This window comes from Erpetoichthys calabaricus, chromosome 4 (genome assembly GCF_900747795.2).
Source record: "Erpetoichthys calabaricus chromosome 4, fErpCal1.3, whole genome shotgun sequence".
Taxonomy (NCBI): domain Eukaryota; kingdom Metazoa; phylum Chordata; class Cladistia; order Polypteriformes; family Polypteridae; genus Erpetoichthys; species Erpetoichthys calabaricus.
In genome coordinates this window covers 189,886,483-189,907,426 of record NC_041397.2, presented here as the reverse complement: position 1 = coordinate 189,907,426, position 20,944 = coordinate 189,886,483, and the positions used below count along the sequence as shown (strand labels likewise).

General features: G+C 40.5%; 2 protein-coding genes across 3 annotated transcripts in view; one reads left to right on the top strand and one right to left on the bottom strand.

The window, feature by feature from the left end:
• lamp1a (lysosomal associated membrane protein 1a) overlaps positions 1-3,905 on the top strand; it is a 69,938-nt gene extending 66,033 nt beyond the window's left edge. The window contains exon 9 of the mRNA XM_051926228.1: positions 1,410-3,905. Within this exon, the coding sequence (XP_051782188.1) occupies positions 1,410-1,549 (140 nt within the window). The 3' untranslated portion in view covers positions 1,550-3,905. The remainder of the gene's footprint in view (positions 1-1,409) is intronic.
• A 13,666-nt stretch (positions 3,906-17,571) lies between these two features.
• The window catches only part of grtp1a (growth hormone regulated TBC protein 1a), a 131,432-nt gene continuing 128,059 nt past the window's right edge, over positions 17,572-20,944 (bottom strand). Inside the window, exon 7 of one of the 2 annotated variants that reach the window (XM_051926232.1) lies at positions 17,572-18,018. In XM_051926232.1, the coding sequence (XP_051782192.1) occupies positions 17,926-18,018 (93 nt within the window). In that variant the 3' untranslated portion in view covers positions 17,572-17,925. The remainder of the gene's footprint in view (positions 18,019-20,944) is intronic. The other variant, XM_051926231.1, reaches the window with a different exon arrangement.

Sequence of the window (20,944 nt, the reverse complement as noted above, 5' to 3'; positions counted from 1 at the left end):
AATAAAAATTTTTTTTTTTTTTTAAGCTTTTTTTTCCCTCCTCCTCAAGTAGATAAATTATTGAATGCCCCTCGTAACTACCAAAAGTTGTTCAAGGATGGACAACTTGTGAACTGGCAAAGGGGTCATGGGTGCCTAAAGCACATCGATGAGCGTTGCAGAGCAAAGGTTAGCCTGTATGGGCTTATACCACAGAAGAGCTTCTTTAGCACAAATTGCTGAAAAACTTAATGCTGGCCATGAAAGAAAGGTGCCAATACACACAGTGCATTGCAGCTTACTGCAGAACGGGCTGCGTAGCCACAGACCAGTCAGAATGCCCACACTGATCCTGTCCATAACCAGAAGCCCCTACACTGAACCCGTGAGCATTAGACCTGAGCCATGGAGTAGTGGAAGAAGGTGTCCTTATTTGATTTACTAACGTTTTCTTTTAGATAATGTGCACTGTATACGTGGGAAAGAGCTGTATGTCACTCAGGGCAATTTTCTGCTGGGACAGCTGTGGTCCTGGCATTCATGTAGATATCACTTGGAAACTTACCACCTACCTGAAAATGGTTCCACGCCACGTATATCCCTTCATGGTGACGGTATTCTTTGATGGCAGTGGCCACTTTCATGTGTCCTGCCGCACTGCAAAAATTGTTCAGGACTGGTGTGATGAACATTACAAAGAGTTCAAAGTGTGGACTTGCCCTCCAAATTCCCAAGTCTCTTTCCAATTGACCATTTGCGGCATGTGTAAGAAAAATTAGTCCAATCCGTGAAAAGTGTGCAGTTAACATCATGGTGCCAGATATCACAGGACCCCTTCAGACATCTTGCGTAGTCCATGCCTTGCTGGTTTAGAGCTGTTTTGATGGCACAAGGGGGACCTACACAATATCTGGAAGATGGTTTTCATAATGTGGCAGATGAGTGTACTTTTGTTAAGTACAGAGTTTGTTAAAGTTGAAGTTAGCACTGGATTGAGATACAAGGTGAGTGCAGGATACCCACTGCATGCTTAGGTATCGGTGACTTTGATTTACATTACCTTCAGGGAGAATTAAGGAATAAAGTTTGAAAACATTTGTCAAGAAAATACTCATTAAGCTGATAAAATCAGTAACCGTTAAAGCAAAAAAAAAAAAAAAACGCCACCATTGGCTTGAGGATTGGGGTAGGACATGTCTTGGAAATGAGACTCTGATGTCGACATGCAGGTACTCATTGAATGGAGTGGTTTTCTTTTATTTCTCTGAAAATGGTAACTTGTAAAGTAACGTAATGTAGATTTTTTATTTATTTATAAAGCACTTTAAAAACATCAAGGATGACCAAAGTGCTATACAATAAAACCCAAAATTATGTTCTAACAAGACATTTCACTTTTTTTTTTTTTTTTTTTTTTCCCCCTTCCCTAGTGGAGGAATGTCAGCTGGATGAAGACAACATGCTCATCCCAATCATAGTGGGTGCCGCACTGGCTGGATTGGTTTTGATAGTGCTGATTGCCTACCTTATAGGCAGGAAGAGAAGTCATGCTGGCTATCAAACCATTTAAACAACTAAATGATCTGTTACTTGTTGAATAGTCAAACCTATCTACCACTGTAACTAACAGGCTCTTGCAAGAAGTTGATACACGCACTTTTAAAGTCTACAAATAAACAGACAAACATAAGGGAGCTTCTAGTTGGCTTAATCTGCTTCTTGGCAGGATTTACCTGCTGAACCTGGCATCTGCAGTGTTGTTGTTTTTACTAAACTATGGTTTGTGAGTTTTGTTCACCTTTCTCTTTTCTTTTTGAGCTTTTCCTAAGCTGAGATTTTGTTACATGTTGGACTGTTAAGTACAGTTGAAATAGCAATACTGCAGAGTCTATGAATTGGACATCACAAGACGACATTGAATACACTAAACTGACAAATGTAACTTTCTGCTAATATGGGAGCATGGTGCAGTATTAAGTCTTAATTATAAATGGTCATTGGATACACAAATTTTACCTTCATAGTTCAAGGGGTGGTAAGTATTTTATTATTGTAAAGAAACATTGAGGGAAACACCTTTATGTATCATTTTGGGGTTAAATAAGTTGCTTTCTTTTCACAATTCTTGGGATTGCTGTATAATTTTTTGAATTGCCTCTTTTGAATGAAGCTTTTTTTTCTTCTTCTTAAAGCTTCTCAGACTTGTTTGGTTAGCAGAAACAGATGGTACTTTTAAAGGGAAGCATGAGCATCATTCCATTTACAGATTTTTAAGAGACTAAATTTGATTGCTGCGTATTTTCTTTTGTTTGGCTGTTTTCATAATTGTTCTGGTTTTAGTTTTTAGTTGTGCTTAGGGTTTATTTTCAGGTTTTCATCCTGCCTTTGTTGTGGTGTGCAAGAGTTCCAGAGAGATGCTGCATTTTAGTAACCCGACTTGAATTCACTTGCTTATCAATAACTGGCATGTTTTGTAACAACTGGAATAAGAGCAGCCACTGCAAATTTCGACTTACACTCTTGTTGTCTGCGGCCTGTTTATAATTAAGTGGGAAGAAGAAAACCGTACCCCAATAGAAGGCCATTTTTTTTTTGTATTCTTTAAACCACCAACCATTGATGGTCAACACTAAAGACATACCAATGTCAAGAAATTAATTTAAAAATCTTGATGCATTATTTAACTTTACTAGTTGTATGTCAGAGTCTTCGTTCATGTTTGTGCTACGGTTTGGAGAAAATTTGAATTTGCTGTTTTACTGTGATTAAGAAGAGAATTCTGGAGATCCAAGTTTATACTCCTCACCCATCTGCTCCATTTGCAAAATGAGGATTAGTCCAAATAGTGACCCATTAAGCCACCGGGGTCAATAATGATATGACCTTCCAATGAGAAACTCCTTTTAAAATGTACTGTCTGCTGCTACTCCAAGTTGACTGGTCTTAGATGGCTGGCAGCTCAGAGATGTTTTGTGTACCCCTCAATATTCTAAATTCAGTGACTTGAGTGTGTACAATACATATATAATTATTTTCCCCGTCCTTCTAGATTTTCTCCTAGTTTTTTTTTTCACATTTTCTTCATCTGTTTGGAATATTGTTTTAGACTTTTGAGTTCTCAGTGAGTAAATATCCTGATGCACCCCAATGTGGCAGCATCTTAGCACCCATTTGTTTTTTCTTGACAACAGGGAAAAGTAGCTGCATGTATATTCCAGCTTCTTTGTGGGGCTACCCTTGATTCTTCTAGATAGCTCTCTAATCAAAATCTCCTATGTGTTTGGGATTTGGAGACAAGAAAGGGGGGCAAGTAAATGGGTTTGTATACGCCTAAATGTAGGACTTTATTGCATAGAATAAGGGATTGTGCAACAAAACAGTCAAGTGTGTTTTTTTGCATATTGCTTATCATGAATAAACTACCAAATCAGTTCTAGCAGTTCCACTAGCATACAACAATTTTCCATCACAAAACAGGCAAAAAACATGGATGTGAAGTGAGTTAGTTACTTTTCTACATAGAATGTGGATGTCATTAGTCTGACATGCTTCCTTGAGGTGCCTTGACGGAAAGCCAGTTTGAAACTTTGGAACATACAAAATATCATTAAGAAGCTTGTTATGGCTTATTTGTAATTTAAGAATAAAAAGGTGTAATAAAGCAAATGGCTGCTATGGTGTGGTAGTCAAGAAAATATCGGATGCTTAGAATTTTGACTTGTCATTTGCTTGCATTTTAAGAGGAAAGTTTCAAAGATCTGAGCTGAAATCCAGAACTTTATTGCCCCTTTCATTCATGTGTAATGGGCAGCAATTGGGACATAAACTGCCCTATGTTTTGTTAATGCACTTAGTGTGATGTTTTTAAGAAACTGTGTGATTATACAAGTTTAAAATGAAATACTAATAAATCATTTTTCCAGGTGTGTAGTGTTGATTCATTTTTTAAACAATTTTTAGTATTTTATGAGCACATTTTAATATTAATCATTCATTTCTTCCAATGCTTTATATACAAGGAGCCATCAGTTCACCAGAATTTTTATATGCCTATCTAAATTAAATTTTAGAATTTTTTTCTGTAGCAAACTGTCTCGAGACATTATAGTGCAGTACATGTATTTGGACTGTTTGATCTGCAGCTGGGGGGGGTATTTTTTTTTTTATTATTATAGCATAAATCATTTTCAAGTCACTAGTGCTAATGAGGTTTGCATACTTAATTTTATAGCAACCACTAGGTGGGGCAAATCCTCAGTTGTGGACGTTAAATAGGGCAGAGGTGGCTAAAGTCAGACTGGGGGGGGGGGGGGGGGGGGAGGTGTTTTGGGGGGCCCTCGTGTGGCTCTGGGATTTTATCCTAACCAAATGCAATGGCAGTGCATCATTCTTTAATTTATAAAAAGGGACAGCTCAAGCAAGAGAAAAACTTAAAATGCTTGAATTTCCTTTACAATTTTCTTTGTATTTCACCCTTTTCCATAGCATCTGCACCCTTTATTGTATCCAAATGCTAATAAACATACAGTGATAAAGGCACTTTAAGAAGGTAGGCTCAGTTATGGGACACCTTCTTGACCTGCTGGAGATGGTGGCAAATCACAGCATGAAAAACCAAACTGGATGATGTCCTGAACAATTTTGCACATCATCCCTCTGCCAAGCTAACACTGAGAATTTACAGGCAACTGATCATTCAGCACAAGTGTGTAAAGAAACACTACTGGGGGGTTTTAACATTTCGTGGTGTTTGCACCCATGTCTGTACGGCATGCTAATAATTAGCATTTGAATGCAATCGTATGAGAAAGCTGTGGAAAAGGGGCACAAGTCAGAGTAAAAATGACTGCATTTGTTTTGCATATCCGGTAACAATCCGCAGCTTGAGATTCCATAAATATTGTAAAACCGGATGTCCATGTCATTTCAGAAGGGCATTTTAAAAAAAAAAAAAAAAAAAAAGTAAACTGATTTGTGACAATCTGCCATTTTAAAACAAAACTGGCTGTACACCTCCTCTCGGCTGACCGTCTCTCTCTCTCTCTCTCTCTCTCTCTCTACCTCTCTGTGGCAACCTTTCACCCCCTGGTTTCCTTGAGCTCCATTTGTGACTGCTGGACACGGCCCTCATTTTTGAGAGTTGACCGCTCAAAGCACAGGTGTCGAACTAAGGTCCTGGAGGGCCGCAGTGGTACAGGTTTTCATTCTAACCATCTTCTTAATTCGTGAATGGTTGTTGCCAAAACATTTTGACAGTGCACTGTAATTTAGCCAGTCATCTGTTGGTTTGTTTCACATCACATTTCTGTTTGGCTGTCTTTTAATGAAATAATCAGTTCAGAGCACTGAATCCTTAAAAACAGGGCTATTAAGATGAAGGGGAAAAGAAGTTAATTAGTGAAAACTGGTCACTGATTAAGAAAAGGGTCAATGAAAACCTGCTGCCCTCCAGGCCCGGAGTTCGACACCCCTGCCTTTAAGGCATGTTTTCTTTCAGGATTTAGACTGTTAGTTTAAACTGGCAATGCCTGTGCCTATGAAGACAAGATTGCATTTAGCATACTCCCTGAACTGCATTGTATGAATGCAAATACACTGATGAGGACCTCCTATAGGTCAAATTTCAAAAAAGCAAAACCTGCAACTGGAACAAGTAGTGAGTTGGTGGTGGATGTGGGAAGATTTAGTTTCTGCTGAGGAAAAGCGGCCGTTTTCTTCAATTGAAAATTTTGCTGCTTCCTGGTGGTCCTAGCTGGCAAATTTTATGGCTTTTTCATTCATCTTTGTTTCCAGGTTGTAGCAACCGCACAATACGGATACGCGATTCCTACACTTCACCACCCATACAGGGGGTGGACGATGTTTGAAAGCATAAGAGCACAACCATATTCGGTCCTCGTCCCCTCTTGCCACAATCCCCTTCTTAACAATTTGCAACAATAAAACACAACAGGAAATGGAACAGAAAAAATATATTAACAGGTGCTGCTACATAAACTTAACCGGTGCTTGAGTGCTCCCAAGTGAACCCCTTCCCCAGATGCCCTCCCTGGCGCCCCATATACTAAACCCCCGGTTTGACACAGACAAAAGAAAAATAATGAGAAAAAACTGTTCTTTGATAATGCAAACGATTAGTTTCACTGAGTCCAAAGATATGGAAAACACGAAATCCTGCAGTTAGTTCCTCCTGGAAGCAGGAAACCTTCTCCGCGGACCATCACGAAAACGAAATTCAGGAATCCGACTCACCAGACCCTGGCCTCTTCTCGGGGATTCGTCCTTAAAATATTTCTTCGGGGTGGCCACCCATGAAAAGCAGACGTCCCTGGGTGAAGTAAAATCCTAAATAGTTCTAGAGCGTAGATAGTCGCTGTGATGCCTTGAAAATTGTGTCTTTGTTCTTCCTCCTTACTTTCTTGTTCCGCCATTCCCCTTAAAAAGAGAAAGTTTCCCGCCGAAAATCCTTGCCTCTCTCGGTTGTTATGGTAACCATACGCCGGCATCAGGCAGCTGGAAAGTGTACTCGGGCGGGATCCTCCCAGAACGGGACGTCACCAATGGTGCCTGAAGGGCTATTTAAAACACCCAGTCAACATTAAGAAGTGACGGACAATTCAGAAGGCTAACCCGACTGTCCATTATGTAGCCTTGCTACAAGGTATCCTTCCATCCCTATTTTATGCTGGAACAGAGAAAAGTATTTTTAAAATAAAAAAAAATCTTCATTTTACAACACAATTTCAATTGGTGATTGTGAAGAAATTACTTTGACTTAAAGGATATGTTTTGGTATTGTTCAAGAATTTAAAGTGTACTAGCCGCCGCATAATTATTTATTGATGGGGGAACACTTCCTGAATGACACCGTTGTCCAAATGGGGTGGGTTTGAGGATACGACTGTGAGTGAGTGAATGAAAAGATGGAACTCTGGAGAGAGTAACACTGTTGTCTTATTTTCATTTCTTTCTTTTGTCTCTTATTTTTCTTCATTATGTAAAGCACTTTGAGCTACTTTTTTGTATGAAAATGTGCTATATAAATAAACTAGCCATGTGCACCCAACTACGTTGCCATGTTAAAGTTGTCTGTGAAGGGCTCCCTGTTTAAACGCGGCTGCCAGTCGTGAACTGGGCCCTTCATCGCACAGCATTATGATTTTTTTGTAAGGGAAACAAAATTACAAAACAAAACCCTTGGACATTGATTCGATAGGAATGGCCTACTCGGAATCACTGTCCGAATAGTAATTATGTGGTGGTGTAGGAGCATTTCTGCTTCTCTCCGTTCACAGTCCGTCTCGTTTTCACGACGCTGTCGTTTCCTCTCATGATCTCTTCTCAACCTTTCTCCAATCTCGCAGGTTGCTTTGTGGCAATCCAAAGAGTAAGGCAATATACACGGAGCAATGGTTATAAAAGGGGGACACATAGGTATCCAGGCTCTTTAAAGCATAAATAGGGATCACTTCACTGACATGTGAGCAAGCCACGGTACAACTGTGAGACGCGCAGCACTCGCCGGTAACAACGTAACAATAATAATTTCCGGAACGTGCTGTTACGTTGTCATTCATTTTACCCACTGTCTGTCTTTCATTCATATGTTACGTAGGCACGTACCTTTTATCTTCAGCAATCTCATTCTCTAACCAGGCCTCAGGAGCTAACCAGTGTAACACTGTCCACCACCCCTTTCGTTATTCCGGCACATTGTTGACATCCGTGAGTAACAACGTACTAAACTGGAAGGTGGTCTACGCATGCGTGGAATCCGCGGACAAACAAAGATCAAAATCCAAATGAAGATTATATATAAAGATTAGTTAATTTAAAGCACAACAATTTGTTTAGTTTGAATGTCTGTGTTTTGAGGTGTGACTGGAGTACTACAGTCTTCAGTAGTATAAGCCTGGAGGAGATTAGCTGTCTCTACTGCCATCTAGTACTGCTTCTTCTAATTCATTCGCGGACAAAGATCAAGATCCAAATGAAGATTATATATAGAGATGTTGTTGTTGTCCGTGACTGAAAACTGGGTTTGGCAGATACAGGCATATTGTTTTGAAAGTTTGTCCCTGTGCCTTATTGTCATTGCAAAGGCCAATCTAACAGGAAATTCTCTCGCCCGCCTGTGTGTCTCTCTCTCTCTCTGCACAGGGAGACTGAACACGGAAGTCATCGGTGTGCACGGCCGCTTAGTGAATTATTGTTGGTTGGCGGGGCTCTGTGAGTTGGCCGGCGGAGCTGTGTCTTGCGTCTTGCCTGCCATGGGCGTGGCTCTGTCATATGTATCCCATGGTCGGCTGCTTAGTGAATTGTTGGTGGGCGGGGCTCTGTCTTGCGTCTTGCCTGCCATGGTCGGTTACTTTGACTTAATTTGGTATTTTTCAAGAATTTAAAGTGTAGTTTAGTAAGTAAGCAGCTTAAGAACAGCCAACCAAGAGTTCCCAGTCTGTTTACAAAACTCAAGGTGCCATCCTGTTAAGAAATAAAGTACAGAATGAACATCAGAGTCTGCTGTTGTGCTCTTGAGATCATTCAGAGTACTTGTGGTCTGGGATGACAGCTGAGAATTCACATGCGGGACTTGTGTGTAGCCGTCTCCTGGTTTTTTGCTTTGCTATCGTCTATGGCAGAGGAGTGAAAGTCATACATTGGGAACATGCGCTGATGGCGCATTGCCGCGCCAATCACAAGATGAACCACATTAATTGGGTGGGACCTAAGTGCAGAAGGTGACTTGGGTTCATCAAAAATTCTGATGTCTTTTTCGACAGATCTCGACGTTTTAGGGTCCGCTGCGATGATGGGTGTGTGTTTGTGTCAGTTTCTTGAGAATGGTCAAGAGCTAAAACAGCTGGATGGTTTTATTTGCACATTACTGTATGAGTTTGTTCAGATTTGTCTTTCTGTGCCATCTAAAGATTCGGTGTTACTGAGATGCAATAAGCATATCTAAGTAAGAAAATCAACAATGAAGGATGCTGTGAACGTCCGGCTGCCAAGTCAAAACCCCCCGTGTGAAGCGTTGCGTGTTATTTTCGGTATGGTACTGCACGTGTCCTTGGGCCGAGTGTAGAGTCCTTTTTGAATGTCCTTTTAACTTTGCAAATTCTAATCGATGAAATGGTAGAAGAAAAAAGAATCTTACCCCAGCCCCCTGTAAAAGGTCATATATGAACAAGAAGACAAAACACAACCATCTTGTTGGCGTCCATGCTTGGAGTAATGCTGATCTGTTGAGCTAAACAAACTTGGCACCGGAGGGTGCTGTTCTTTCCAGCTTTTCCAACAACTCCTTTTAAAGTACAGGACTCTTTGCTTAGTGTGATTATTTTTCTTGTTTTGGAGATGGATGGTGTTGTGGTCAGTGGTTTGTCTTCCTATCAAGTCGTCTTCTTTTACTTCATTGAAGCAAGTCACGTTTACTGTTGTATATAGTGGCAGCAGAACAGCAGCCAAGAATAAATAAATAAATTTTAAAAAGTATACTTGGCATGCAACATGAAAACAATCCCACAGTATCTGTAAGCACTTGAATTCAACTTGGGCATAGACACTGCCTCTAAATCTGCTGGTGGTCCTATACAGTTTGCCGAAAGGGAGGAGTGAGAAAAGCAGCTGTTCAGGATGGTGGCGGTCGTAATAATACACTAAATGCTGTGTGTGTGCCCACTCTCTCCCCTACCTTGTGTTCTTGAGCTGAGCAGGGGGGGGGTACCAGGATGTGATGCTGGACTCTCCATAGAAGTTTATGGGATCATATGGAGAAATGCCAGCTCAGACATCTGAAGACGCAGAGATGGTGGTGACTTTTTAAAATTATTTTAAAAAACTGAGTCAAAATGTGTTTTGCCAACTTCAATTCATCAGTGGTGGTGCCCTCTCAACAATATTCCCTCTGATGTAGCTGGCAGTGTGGTCTGCATTCTGAAGTCATTGACCAACTCATTGGGACATTTAGAATGAGAGTATAGCCCTGGCACCACTTCTTCAGCAGGTAGGCCTCTCGGCTGTGAGCACTTGCCACTGCTGATGATCAGATCAGTGGATTGAATGATGGAGATGTCTGCCCGATTGGTACAGAAGTGGGCTCAGCACACTACCCTGTGGAGTACCAGTGCTGAGGGGCCAGTTCATTGATGCGATTCTACTAATCCAGGGGTAGGTAAACTTGGTCCTGAAGAGTCACAATGAGTGAAGGTTTTCATTCCAACCCAATTGCTTAATTAGAAGCCAATGATTGTTGATCTCAGACTATCATATTATTTTATGGCATGTTGAGTCTGCAATGTAATGTTCTTATGTCGTAGATTTCCCCTTTTCAAGGATATCATCTAAATGATACAAAGCCTAAAACAGATTTTTCAGTCCATCACGTTCTCCTGTTATGTGTTTCATTAAAGCCAATAGTGCATAATGAATCCTCCCGGGTATAAATGGGAACAACGTTGAGGGAGAACTGCAGGCTTCTTTGTCATTTGCATCTTATTGCTAATAAGGAGCCATTAAAAACGTAGAATGCAGCAGTTTAAGATGGAAATAAGCAAATTAACAAGTGAGACCACGAAAATGAAGCAGAAAAAAATGTATTTATCAGCACTAACTTCTCATTAAGAAACTGTGTTGGAACGAAAACCTGCAGCCCTCCAGGACCACCATTGCTCAGCCCTGTACTCCTCCATCCATGTTGAGGCCTGCTGATTACAAAGTCCAAAATCTGATAGTGGAAGGTGGGGCCGAGTTCTGAATTGAGTGTGGTGGTGGTCAGCTTTGATGGTCCACACGTGTCTACTGCTGGGCTGTAAAGTAGAAATGACCTGCGTGTAGCTGATTTATTGATACAGATTTGGCTGGGGATCTAAAGGATATGGCATCTTCTGTGGATGATATGTACACTGGAGGTGACCACAACAATCTGGAATCTTCTGTTGATTGTGTCCCAGCAGCAGTCATTCGACGCACTTCAGCGTGTCTGATATGAGCGCCTGCCAGTCTGTAATCATTCACACTGTCCGTGTTTGACTTCTTTAAGCACCGGGATAATCAAAATGTCACTTACAAATATTACATACAGTTGACAATCTGCAGTGAAAGGCTTAGTTGCTCAATCCCAATGGCTGCAAGGAGGAGGACAATAAAAAAAAAAAATCACTTTATAAATAATAGAATTTTAATTTAAATATGTGATGAATAATTTAAGGTGATGTTAGACAATTAACAGCAGGCATTGCGTAGTTCAACATGGACTGTGGGCAGAAGTTCCTCCTCTGCCTCTCTCATCTGGACTTTAGTCAGTGGCAGCGTTTAAGAGATCACTAATGGGGTGGCCGGTATCTTTGATAACTTTGTTTGCCCTGGTCTGATAGTTAGGGTGTGGACACCTGTGTTTAGATGACCACACCAGTCTCTGCTGAGCCTTGAGGTCCTCCTGTGTGCCATTTCCAAAAAAGCCATTTATAATCTGAAGCAGCGTGGGAATTTCACATCAATTTACTTGACAAAAAAAGAAAAAAGGGCTCATTGATGGTGTGGTGGCCAATAAACTGCTTAACCACAAGGGGCACTGTGGACACCTCCGGCCACACCAACACCACACAGAAGGTAAAGGAAACTGGCGCACAGCGTTTGGGCCCGGGTCTGATGTCTGGTGTCAGCTGATTACACAGAGTTGGTTTTTACACATCTACTCTGGCATGCCATAGTGTGGGCACCCTCGTTTAAAATGTCTGTTACTGTGAATAGTTAAGTGAGCAGAAGATGAACTGATCACCCAAAGGCCTGCAGTTAAAGATGACACATTTCTTTCCAGCATTGTACGCAAGATCAGTGTATTGTTTTTGTATTGTACAATTGTACAGTGAAAAAAGGAAAAGAGCACCATGCAAAAGTTTGGTCACCCCAAGATATCTGAGGCCTCAGACCATAATCACCTTGTTTGGGCTGTGTACATTCTCTAACTCCTCAAACCTCGTGCCAGCAATCGGCAGCCATGGGCTCCTCTAAGCAGCTGCCTAACACTAAAAAATAAAATAATTGAGGCTCACAAAGCAAGAGGCTTCAAGAAGAGAGCAAAGCGTTTTCAGGTAGCTGTTTCCTCAGTTCGTAATGTTATTATGAAATGGCAGTTAACAGGAACAGTGGAGGTCAAGTTGACATCTGGAAGACTAAGGAAACGCCCTGAAGGAACTGCTTGTTGAATTGCTAGAAAGGCAAATTAGACCCCCATTTGACTGGAAAAGACCTTCAGGAAGATTTAGCAGACCCTGGAATGGTGGTGCACTGATCTACTGTGCAGCAACACCTAAACTAATATGACCTTCATGGTTGAGAGTCCGCAGATGAAAACATTTTCAGTGTCCTAGCCACAAAATTCAGCGGCTGACGTTTGCAAAGGAACATCTAAACAAGCATGACACATTTTGGAAACAAGTCCTGTGGACTGATGAAGTCAAAATAGAACATTTTGGCCACAATGTACAAAGGGATGTTTGGAGAAAATAGTGTGGCAAATTCCAGGAAAAGACCACCTCTCCAACTGGACCGTTCATGCTTTGGGCTTGTGTTGCAGCCAATGGCACGGGGAAAAGTCATTGAAGCATTCAAATAAATACCAGCAAATTCTGGAAGCCAACATTACAGCATCTGTAAAAAAAAGTTGAGGTTTAACAGAGGATGGATGGGTCCTACAACAAGATAATGACCTGAAACACACCTCAAAATCTACAATGGAGTACCTCGAGAGGCACAAGCTGATGGTTTTACATGGCCCTTGGAGTCCCCTGACCTGAACATCACTGAAAATCAGTGGATAGATCTCAGAAGAGCAATGCATGCAAGATGGTCCAAGAATCCTGCAGAATTAGAAGCCTTTTGCAAGGATGAATGGGTGAAAATACTCCAAGTAAGAAATTAAAGACTCTTAGCTGTCTACAAGCAGTGTTTACAAGCTGTAATACTTGCCAAAGGGGGTCTTACTAAGTACCGACCATGTTGGGGGCCAAAACGTTTGCTTCAGGCCCTTTTCATTTTTTTGGTATTTTGTACCTGTGAATGATGGAAATAAAAATGTAATCTTGTTTAAAATATTAAAGTATTGTATCACCTTTAACTTTATGGGTTTGGTGATCAGTTCATCTTCTGCTCACTTAACTATTCACAGTAACAGACATTTTATGAGTGGGTGCCCAGACTTTTGCATATCACTGTATAGTCATCAGGAAATGGCGAGGGGTATGTGGTGTCATTTATTGATTGTTTTTGGTTTTACACCACCATTAAAATAAAACAAGAGATCCCTCACCCATCAGATTTCCAAGGGATGGCCTTGTCATGGATGATCCTACAGGGCTGTTATTCATTAAATGTAACCATCGACATCCATCCACTCTTTTTCAAAACACACTTGTGCAGGGCAGGGGTCTGCAAATGAAGCTGGAGGCTATGGCAGCAATCAGACACAAGATGGGAGCAGCGCCAGGACAGGATGCCAGTCCATGCCAGTGTGCACACACACACACATGCATGGGGGGTTTGAGGTCGTCACCTGCATACCTCTGGACTGTCAAAGGAAAGGAAGCACAAACATCAGCGTGGAAGTCCTCAGCAGGAGCGCCAGATTGACAGATCTTATAAGGGCTGTTTCTATTTTCCTCAATTACAAAGCATTTTGCATTTTTAATATTGTACTAATGAAAATAAACAATATGGAATATTACCAAAACAATAAAGAGATTGTATGCAACTATTCAGGTATGATATTGAGTGTGTTATTCATTTTTATTAGCTGAAATTCACACAAATATTATCATGACTTACATAAATGGTGACAGTGGGCTTTCTTTCTAATCATTCTTTATGCTGGTGGTCGAGAAGCTCCACGGTGTGCACAAGCTCCCACTTCCATGAGATTTCACACCAATGCTAATTCTAAAGTATTTTGAAGTGTTTCCGTTTTTTCTTGTACATTACATTAATATAAATGTCTCAGTAGGTGATGGACGTTTACTGACCTGAGAGTTAGACTCACTACTTTCTATAACTAACTCCATAGAGGGCAATTTTCATAGCCTGATTTTTTTTCATCACTATATATATTTGCCTTTTGCCACTTGTTGACAAAAAAAGTGTAATGGAGATGAAGGACATTGACAATTTAAATGTGATACGTTATTACTTCCTGGCATTTCCAAAAGGCAATTTAGCTTGGAATGATGTCACATTCTGTAACAAAACAGATTCATTTAAACAATAGCGGAACTGAGGACGCAGCAAATTAGATAGACAGGAAAGTTTATGAAATCTGACAATTAAATTAGATAGACAGAGGAAAGTTTCAGCTTTTTTCTTTTTCATGAACTCTCAGTCCTCAACACTCCACTAAGCTCCCTCTTTGGCCTGGTGTGTGTGGAGCAGACTAAGAGATGACGCTCCTCGGTACCTCGTCTACCAAGCATGACATGCCCTTATCCTCTTTGGTGGAACTGAAACCACCTGAAATGAGGTTGGCTTCTTGTGACTCGAGTCAATACCCTACATTATCCCGCTGTATCCTTGAAGTGTGTGATTCAAATTGGTTTTTTTTGCTAAAATATCCTTAAACACATACCTCTGGAAAATTCAGCACAAACAGAAAAGGAATTTTCATAATACTGTGCTTCTGAATTGAAGACAGGACTCTTGACAAGTCATGGAGCAGAATCTGTGTGCCTGAGAGCTGACAGTCGATGAATGCTCATCCAGAAATACGATGCAGATAATGCAGCAATGAGGAATGTGGAGCACAAGGGGGCTTTTGACCTCACAAACAGAAGGGAAGCTCATCTGTCTGATGTCTCTTGTTTTAGTACCATGACAGAACGGACAGAAGAAAAAAAAAGGAGACTGTGGCTAAGCTCTTCGTGCTTGTAAACCCATGTTACTGGCGGTCACAGAAAGGGGCAGGCAATCACTAAATGTGACATGGCCAACAGATTTCAGTCATTTCTGACGGACATGGTCAGGCACCAAGATCAGCAACTGCAGTCTGACGTACCTCACGACTAGAAGTCACTCAGCTTTACTACCTGCGCTCCACACAGACGCTCCTTTAGTTGTCATTCTGAGCTGTGAACTCTGCAGGGCTGGCTTTTAGTTACTGGGGCAGGGCAGTCACTATTTTATTACATGTTAAAACTGACGCTTATTTCCTTAATATGTTTATGCAGCCATCACTGAGAGTGGCCTCCTTCATCACTGTTTAGTTTCCTTCGACCTCCTCTCTTTCTAATAGTCAGTTACAGTGGGTGATTTGTTCATCTGAGAAAATCATTGGCTACTGTCTCCCAACATTAACAGATATGTTTATCACCAGAGCGAAAAAAGAGCAGAAAGATTGCAGCCGACTCCACCCACTCTAGCACCTCTGTCAATTAAATTGCCATCACATAAGATGCTGCAGATGTTCTATCAGACGGTTGTGGCGAGTGCCCTCTTCTACGTCGTGATGTGCTGGGGAGGTAGCATTAAGAAGAAGGACGCCTCACGCCTGGACAAACTGGTGAGCAAAGCAGGCTCTATTGTAGGCACGGAGCTGGACAGTTTGACATCTGTGGCAGAGCGATGGGCGCTCAAAAGGCTCCTATCAATTATGGAGAATCCAATGCATCCACTAAACACTGTCATCTCCAGACAGAAGAGCAGCTTCAGCGACAGACTGCTGTCACTGTCCTGCTCCTCTGACAGACTGAGGAGATTGTTCCTCCCCCAAACTATGCGACTCTTCAATTCCACCTGGGGGAGTAAACGTTAACATTATTCAAAGTTATTGTCTGTTTTTACCTGCATTTTTATTACTCTTTAATTTAATATTGTTTTTGTATCAGTATGCTGCTGCTGGAGTATGTGAATTTCCCTTTGGGATTAATAAAGTATCTATCTATCTATCTATCTATCTATCTATCTATCTATCTATCTATCTATCTATCTATCTATCTATCTATCTATCTATCTATCTATCTATCTATCACAGAGGAAGAACAGGTCTATTGCAACCCGAGCTATATCTCTACAGTTTCTTTCATCAAATATTCAGATCCTAAATAAACTTACATACAGTATGGTTATTCCTAACTGTTTTCTGCAACATATAACTAACTGCGCTGTTTGTCGATTCACAAATACTTCATAACTGCTCAACTTGTACTATCTTGATACTATTTTGTATAGTTTTTCTATTAATATCTGAGTGTACTACTGAAGTTTCTATATGTCATTGTTCACAAAACTGTTGTATTTGTATAGTTGTATGCATAGTGTCAGGTAAGTGGTGGGTTGAAATTGTGTTGTCTTGAGTTGGTAATGTATTGTATTCCATGTTTTGCACCTAGCCAAGGTCAATTCTGGTATGTTCTGTCCTAATAAAGACTTGATCTGCAAAACAAATAAATTCACTTAATGCTGTTCATGACCCATTATTCATAAAAATTCCATTTATGAGTACTCGGGCATGACAGTCGTTAAGCACAGCCCAGCTCTCCTAATGTAATTCTTTAATTGAGAATCTGTCTCTTCCTGGTTCCTTTAAATTGATTCTCTATGCAGTGGAAGTGAGCTGACTTGATGATGATGATGATGATGATGACTGGGGAAAGATGTCTGCAGAGGTTCAGTCCTTTGGGGCCTACTACATACAGTACATCTGAAGATTCTAAACTCATCTGTCACTGAAAGTGGCCAAGAACATATCAATCTATTTCAGTGATGAAAAATCAGGAGCTGTCTCCCCTCGACTTTCTCATATACTCAGATATGGGGTTGGATATTTGAGGAGTAAACTGCAAGACAATGATTATATTTTTATATTATATACATTAAAGAACCACCAAGAACAAATCAAATCAAATTAATAATTATTATAAAAGTAAACCAGAATAAATCAGACTCTGCAGCTGCACGAATAAAAAAGTACCACTTACAGTTAGCAGAAATAGGTCAAAAGTTCATAGAAATCAATGTGTTTTATGTAAAATTTGGTTGAAAGTGTTCTCAAGTTACCGTGTTTATACACACACACACACACATAGACAGACACACAGACATATTTCCAACAATTGTAATTTTGGGAGATCTAAAACGTTGAGATTCATCAAAATCTTGAAATCAAATTTTTTGGACGATTACAATACTTACACCTATACTTCATATACGAGAAAGTCAAAAGGGCACCAAATCGCTTGCTAAGCTCTTAGTGAGAAGTCCACAGTGTGTGCTCTTCACAAACTGATCCATTCTGACACCTGCTTTAGGTTGCATTCCCAAACAACTTGATCCTGTAGTGACCTGATCCCAATCAGGAGGACTTGGACATCTCCTGTATGGCACATTCTATTAACATATTGCTTCATCCTAATTTTTATTTTTACCATGAGATCTTTCCATTCTTCAGCCTTCTCAAATCCAGCAGAGGCTACTTGCCTGTTGAAGAATCACTCTACAACCTACAACTACCTCTGGCCTCTACTCTGGTTAAACCTTCCTTAACGTACTGCATTTCTGTCCAGTGTTCTCCACGATGTTCAAAAAATGTAAGAACAGAAGAGGAACAACATTTTATCACAACTGGTTATTTATTTTCCTAAGAAAACATTTAACAGTTAAGTTTCATTCTGTTTAACTAAAGGAAAATGGATACAAACAGATGTTTTAAAAATGACAGATTTACCTCTTAGAAATCCTTTGTGTTTTAAATATTATTAAGACTCATTCAGTTTAACAGAAATATTTAAAAACATTTTCATTTATATACAATTCAGATTCAGATTTACACAACAGTCTTTCCAAAGCCAGTTAACTATTTAGTGAACTAAAAGTCATGAAAGTTTGTAAATCAGTACTCTTAGTGCAAATCAAGAGAGAGGAATGTAAGAAATATTGCTAACCGATGTGTGACCTAAAGTGCAACACTCAAAGTCCCTGAGCAAGGAGGCTGGCTTGACACTTTTCCCGTAGCTTGTTAATGGTTGTCATAGGAAGACTGCCAGGCTCGATGAAGATGCTCTGGAAGACAAAGCAGTACAATGATTACTTAGATGGGAACTGGCTGATGGTGTGGCACAGACCAGAGCTGGGTAGTAACGAGTTACATTAACTTGAGTAACGTTTTAAAAAAATTGTACTTCTAACAGTAGTTTTACTGCACCATAATTTTTACTTTTACTTGAGTACATCTGTGAAGAAGAAACGCTACTTTTACTCAGCTACATTGGGCAACACTCGACTCGTTACTTTTTTTCCATTAAATACACTATATTTTTGCCAGAAAGAAGTCACCAGTGATCTACTGCATGACTGTTTTACCAACCAGACGTGGTAACAATAATCACATGACTACGTTTGACCAATCAGACATAGCCATGCAGTCACATGACCACACACAAACTTCCTGCGTCTGCAGCCTGTGAGAGACTTTTTAGTCATGCGGGGCTCCTGTTCACTGCTAAACGGTCACAGCTTCACTGCAGGAACTTTGATAGCTAACTCCTGCTGAAGCTTAACCATCACTTCACTTGAAGAACAAGCATGTTTTAACCAAACATGCACAGCCACTGACTACTTTTTGGATGACTACTTTTTACTTCTACTTGAGTAATATTATTTTGAAGTAACGCAACTCTTACTGGAGTACAATTTTTGGCTACTCTACCCACCTCTGGCACAGACATGCAAACGGTGTGTTATTAGTGAACACAGCTGCTTCATTGTCACACTCTGTCGAGAGCTCAGTTCAAGATCATCACACTTTTTATTTTGTAACATAATACAGTGCGGTGTTTTGGGAACCGCAGCTATTGGATTGGTTGCTCATCCACAGCAGATACCCATCCAGCTTAACGTGCGTGCTGTCAGTATATGGAAGGATAGACAGACACAGGTCTCGAGGTTTGAGCCCAGGCCAATGATTCAGTGATTCAGCAGTGCTAAGCACCATTACGGTTCTGTTATTTGAATTTGTTTGGTTTTTTTGGTGTACAAAAGGGCTATTAAACATGGAGGGCTGCAGGTTTTCATTCTAGCCACTTTCTCCATTATTAGCCACTTACTTACTAATGCTAACAGAACATACAGTGTTGCCTCAGTTTTAACTGATTTACATTGTATTTGTTTCATGTTTTCTTTAACCTCCTTGGTATTAACCCTGTGCGTCCCTCGGGCTTGGAATTCCATGTAAAAACGGTCTCACTTAAACCTAAACTAGCAAAATACCCGCGCTTCGCAGCGGCGAAGTACTGCTTTAAAATTTTAAATAATAAACTGAGGGAAAATGTACCAATAATTATTTGTTAAGGATCTCTTTGTATACCATGTTGTCAATTCGCCCCTCCGGTTGTAATATAACCAAGCTGTGCGCTGAGCTTACTCTTGAGCATGCAACGTATAGTTGGCCATGTGAAAAGCAAATCAAGAACGGCAAGACCGCGTCAGCCGCAGAGCTCAGCTCGGAGCGAAATGAAGTGAATGAAATGAGGTGAATGGGAGGGGAGAAGATGATGTGACTCCCCCACCCTCCTTAACTCTCCATCCCTCCACAAACACACAAAGACAGTCTCTCGGATCCCAACTCTCCTTTCACACACCGCGTCTACTAAACACTAAAAAACACTAAGTAGAAACACAAAAGAAAAAAATACTATTCAGTAAGTAGCGCGTCTACTAAACAGTAAATCAGTAAAGGAGAAAGGACTAAACACTAAGGGAAAAGAACGGCAAGACCGTGCCAGCTGCGGAGCTCAGAGCGAAATGAAGTGAATGACATGAGGTGAATGGGAGGGGAGATGATGACGTGACTCCAACACCTGCCTTAACTCTCCATCCCTCCACAAACACACAAACACAGTCTCTCGGATCCCAACTCTCCTTTATATATATAGATAATGCTCAGGACAGTATTCTGTTTCCAAATTGTGAATAAAATAACCCCTCATAATGCAAAACAGACATTTTCTATGTGTTTTGCTAGTCTATGGGTAAGTCATCAATATTCAGGAGTGGGAGGATCCTTCAACAAATAAGCACAAAGGCTTTCAAATGAGAAGCTGTAAAGCCAGTTTTAGAACAAACTGAAACTGAACCATTAGTTGAATTAAGTAAAAGTGAAGATAATGTAATGTTGACACGGATATTGGACCTAATACATATGGCACTGTACTGTCGAACTGCCATGATATGCCTGGTGAATTCGGTCACCTGAAGGTTCAGCATGGTGCAAGTAGTTTCGTGGCACTAAAGCCAAAATGATTGTGATCAAGTAGAAGGTGAGAAAGAAATTAGGTCTCTAACCACTGACTACAATGCAGCAACTCTTATTGTTTTTGTCATGGTAGTCTTGCTAAAGTCAGGCATATAATATATACAGTATGTCCCGAGACAACTGTGAGTGATTTTACTTAAAACTGGATGGGAACAATTAGACGACTAACTGAGTATCACATTTCTAAACAAGGTAGCGTTTACCGTTGGGGCAGTGACATAGACCTAGACTAGTCTGACACAGAGCAAGCTTCTGACTACAGCTAACAAACCCATTAGATATAGGGGTCACAGCACAATGCATGTCTTAAAAATAAACATAACTGGTTTTAAAAAAACCTTTCGGTAGCATCAGATTATACATTGGTATTCCACAGCATCAATAGAAAAATAATAAATGTGAACAATATGTTGTCACAGGTGCTGTGTTTGCTCTCTGTTGTTCAGCATTACAACGAAAGCATAGGAGTCGATGTAAGCAATTGGCAGCTATGATTGTGAAAATATGAACTGCAAAATGCACATCTGGAGTAAACAGTGTATCATACTCCATCAAGAGGACTGCCGTTAAGAAAGCTGATAACAAAGAGCTTCAGGAGATGCAGATTTCAGTCCCCAAAATAACCCAATCAACAAATCTGCCTAACAACACCAGTTAAATCAGGGAGGAGGCTGC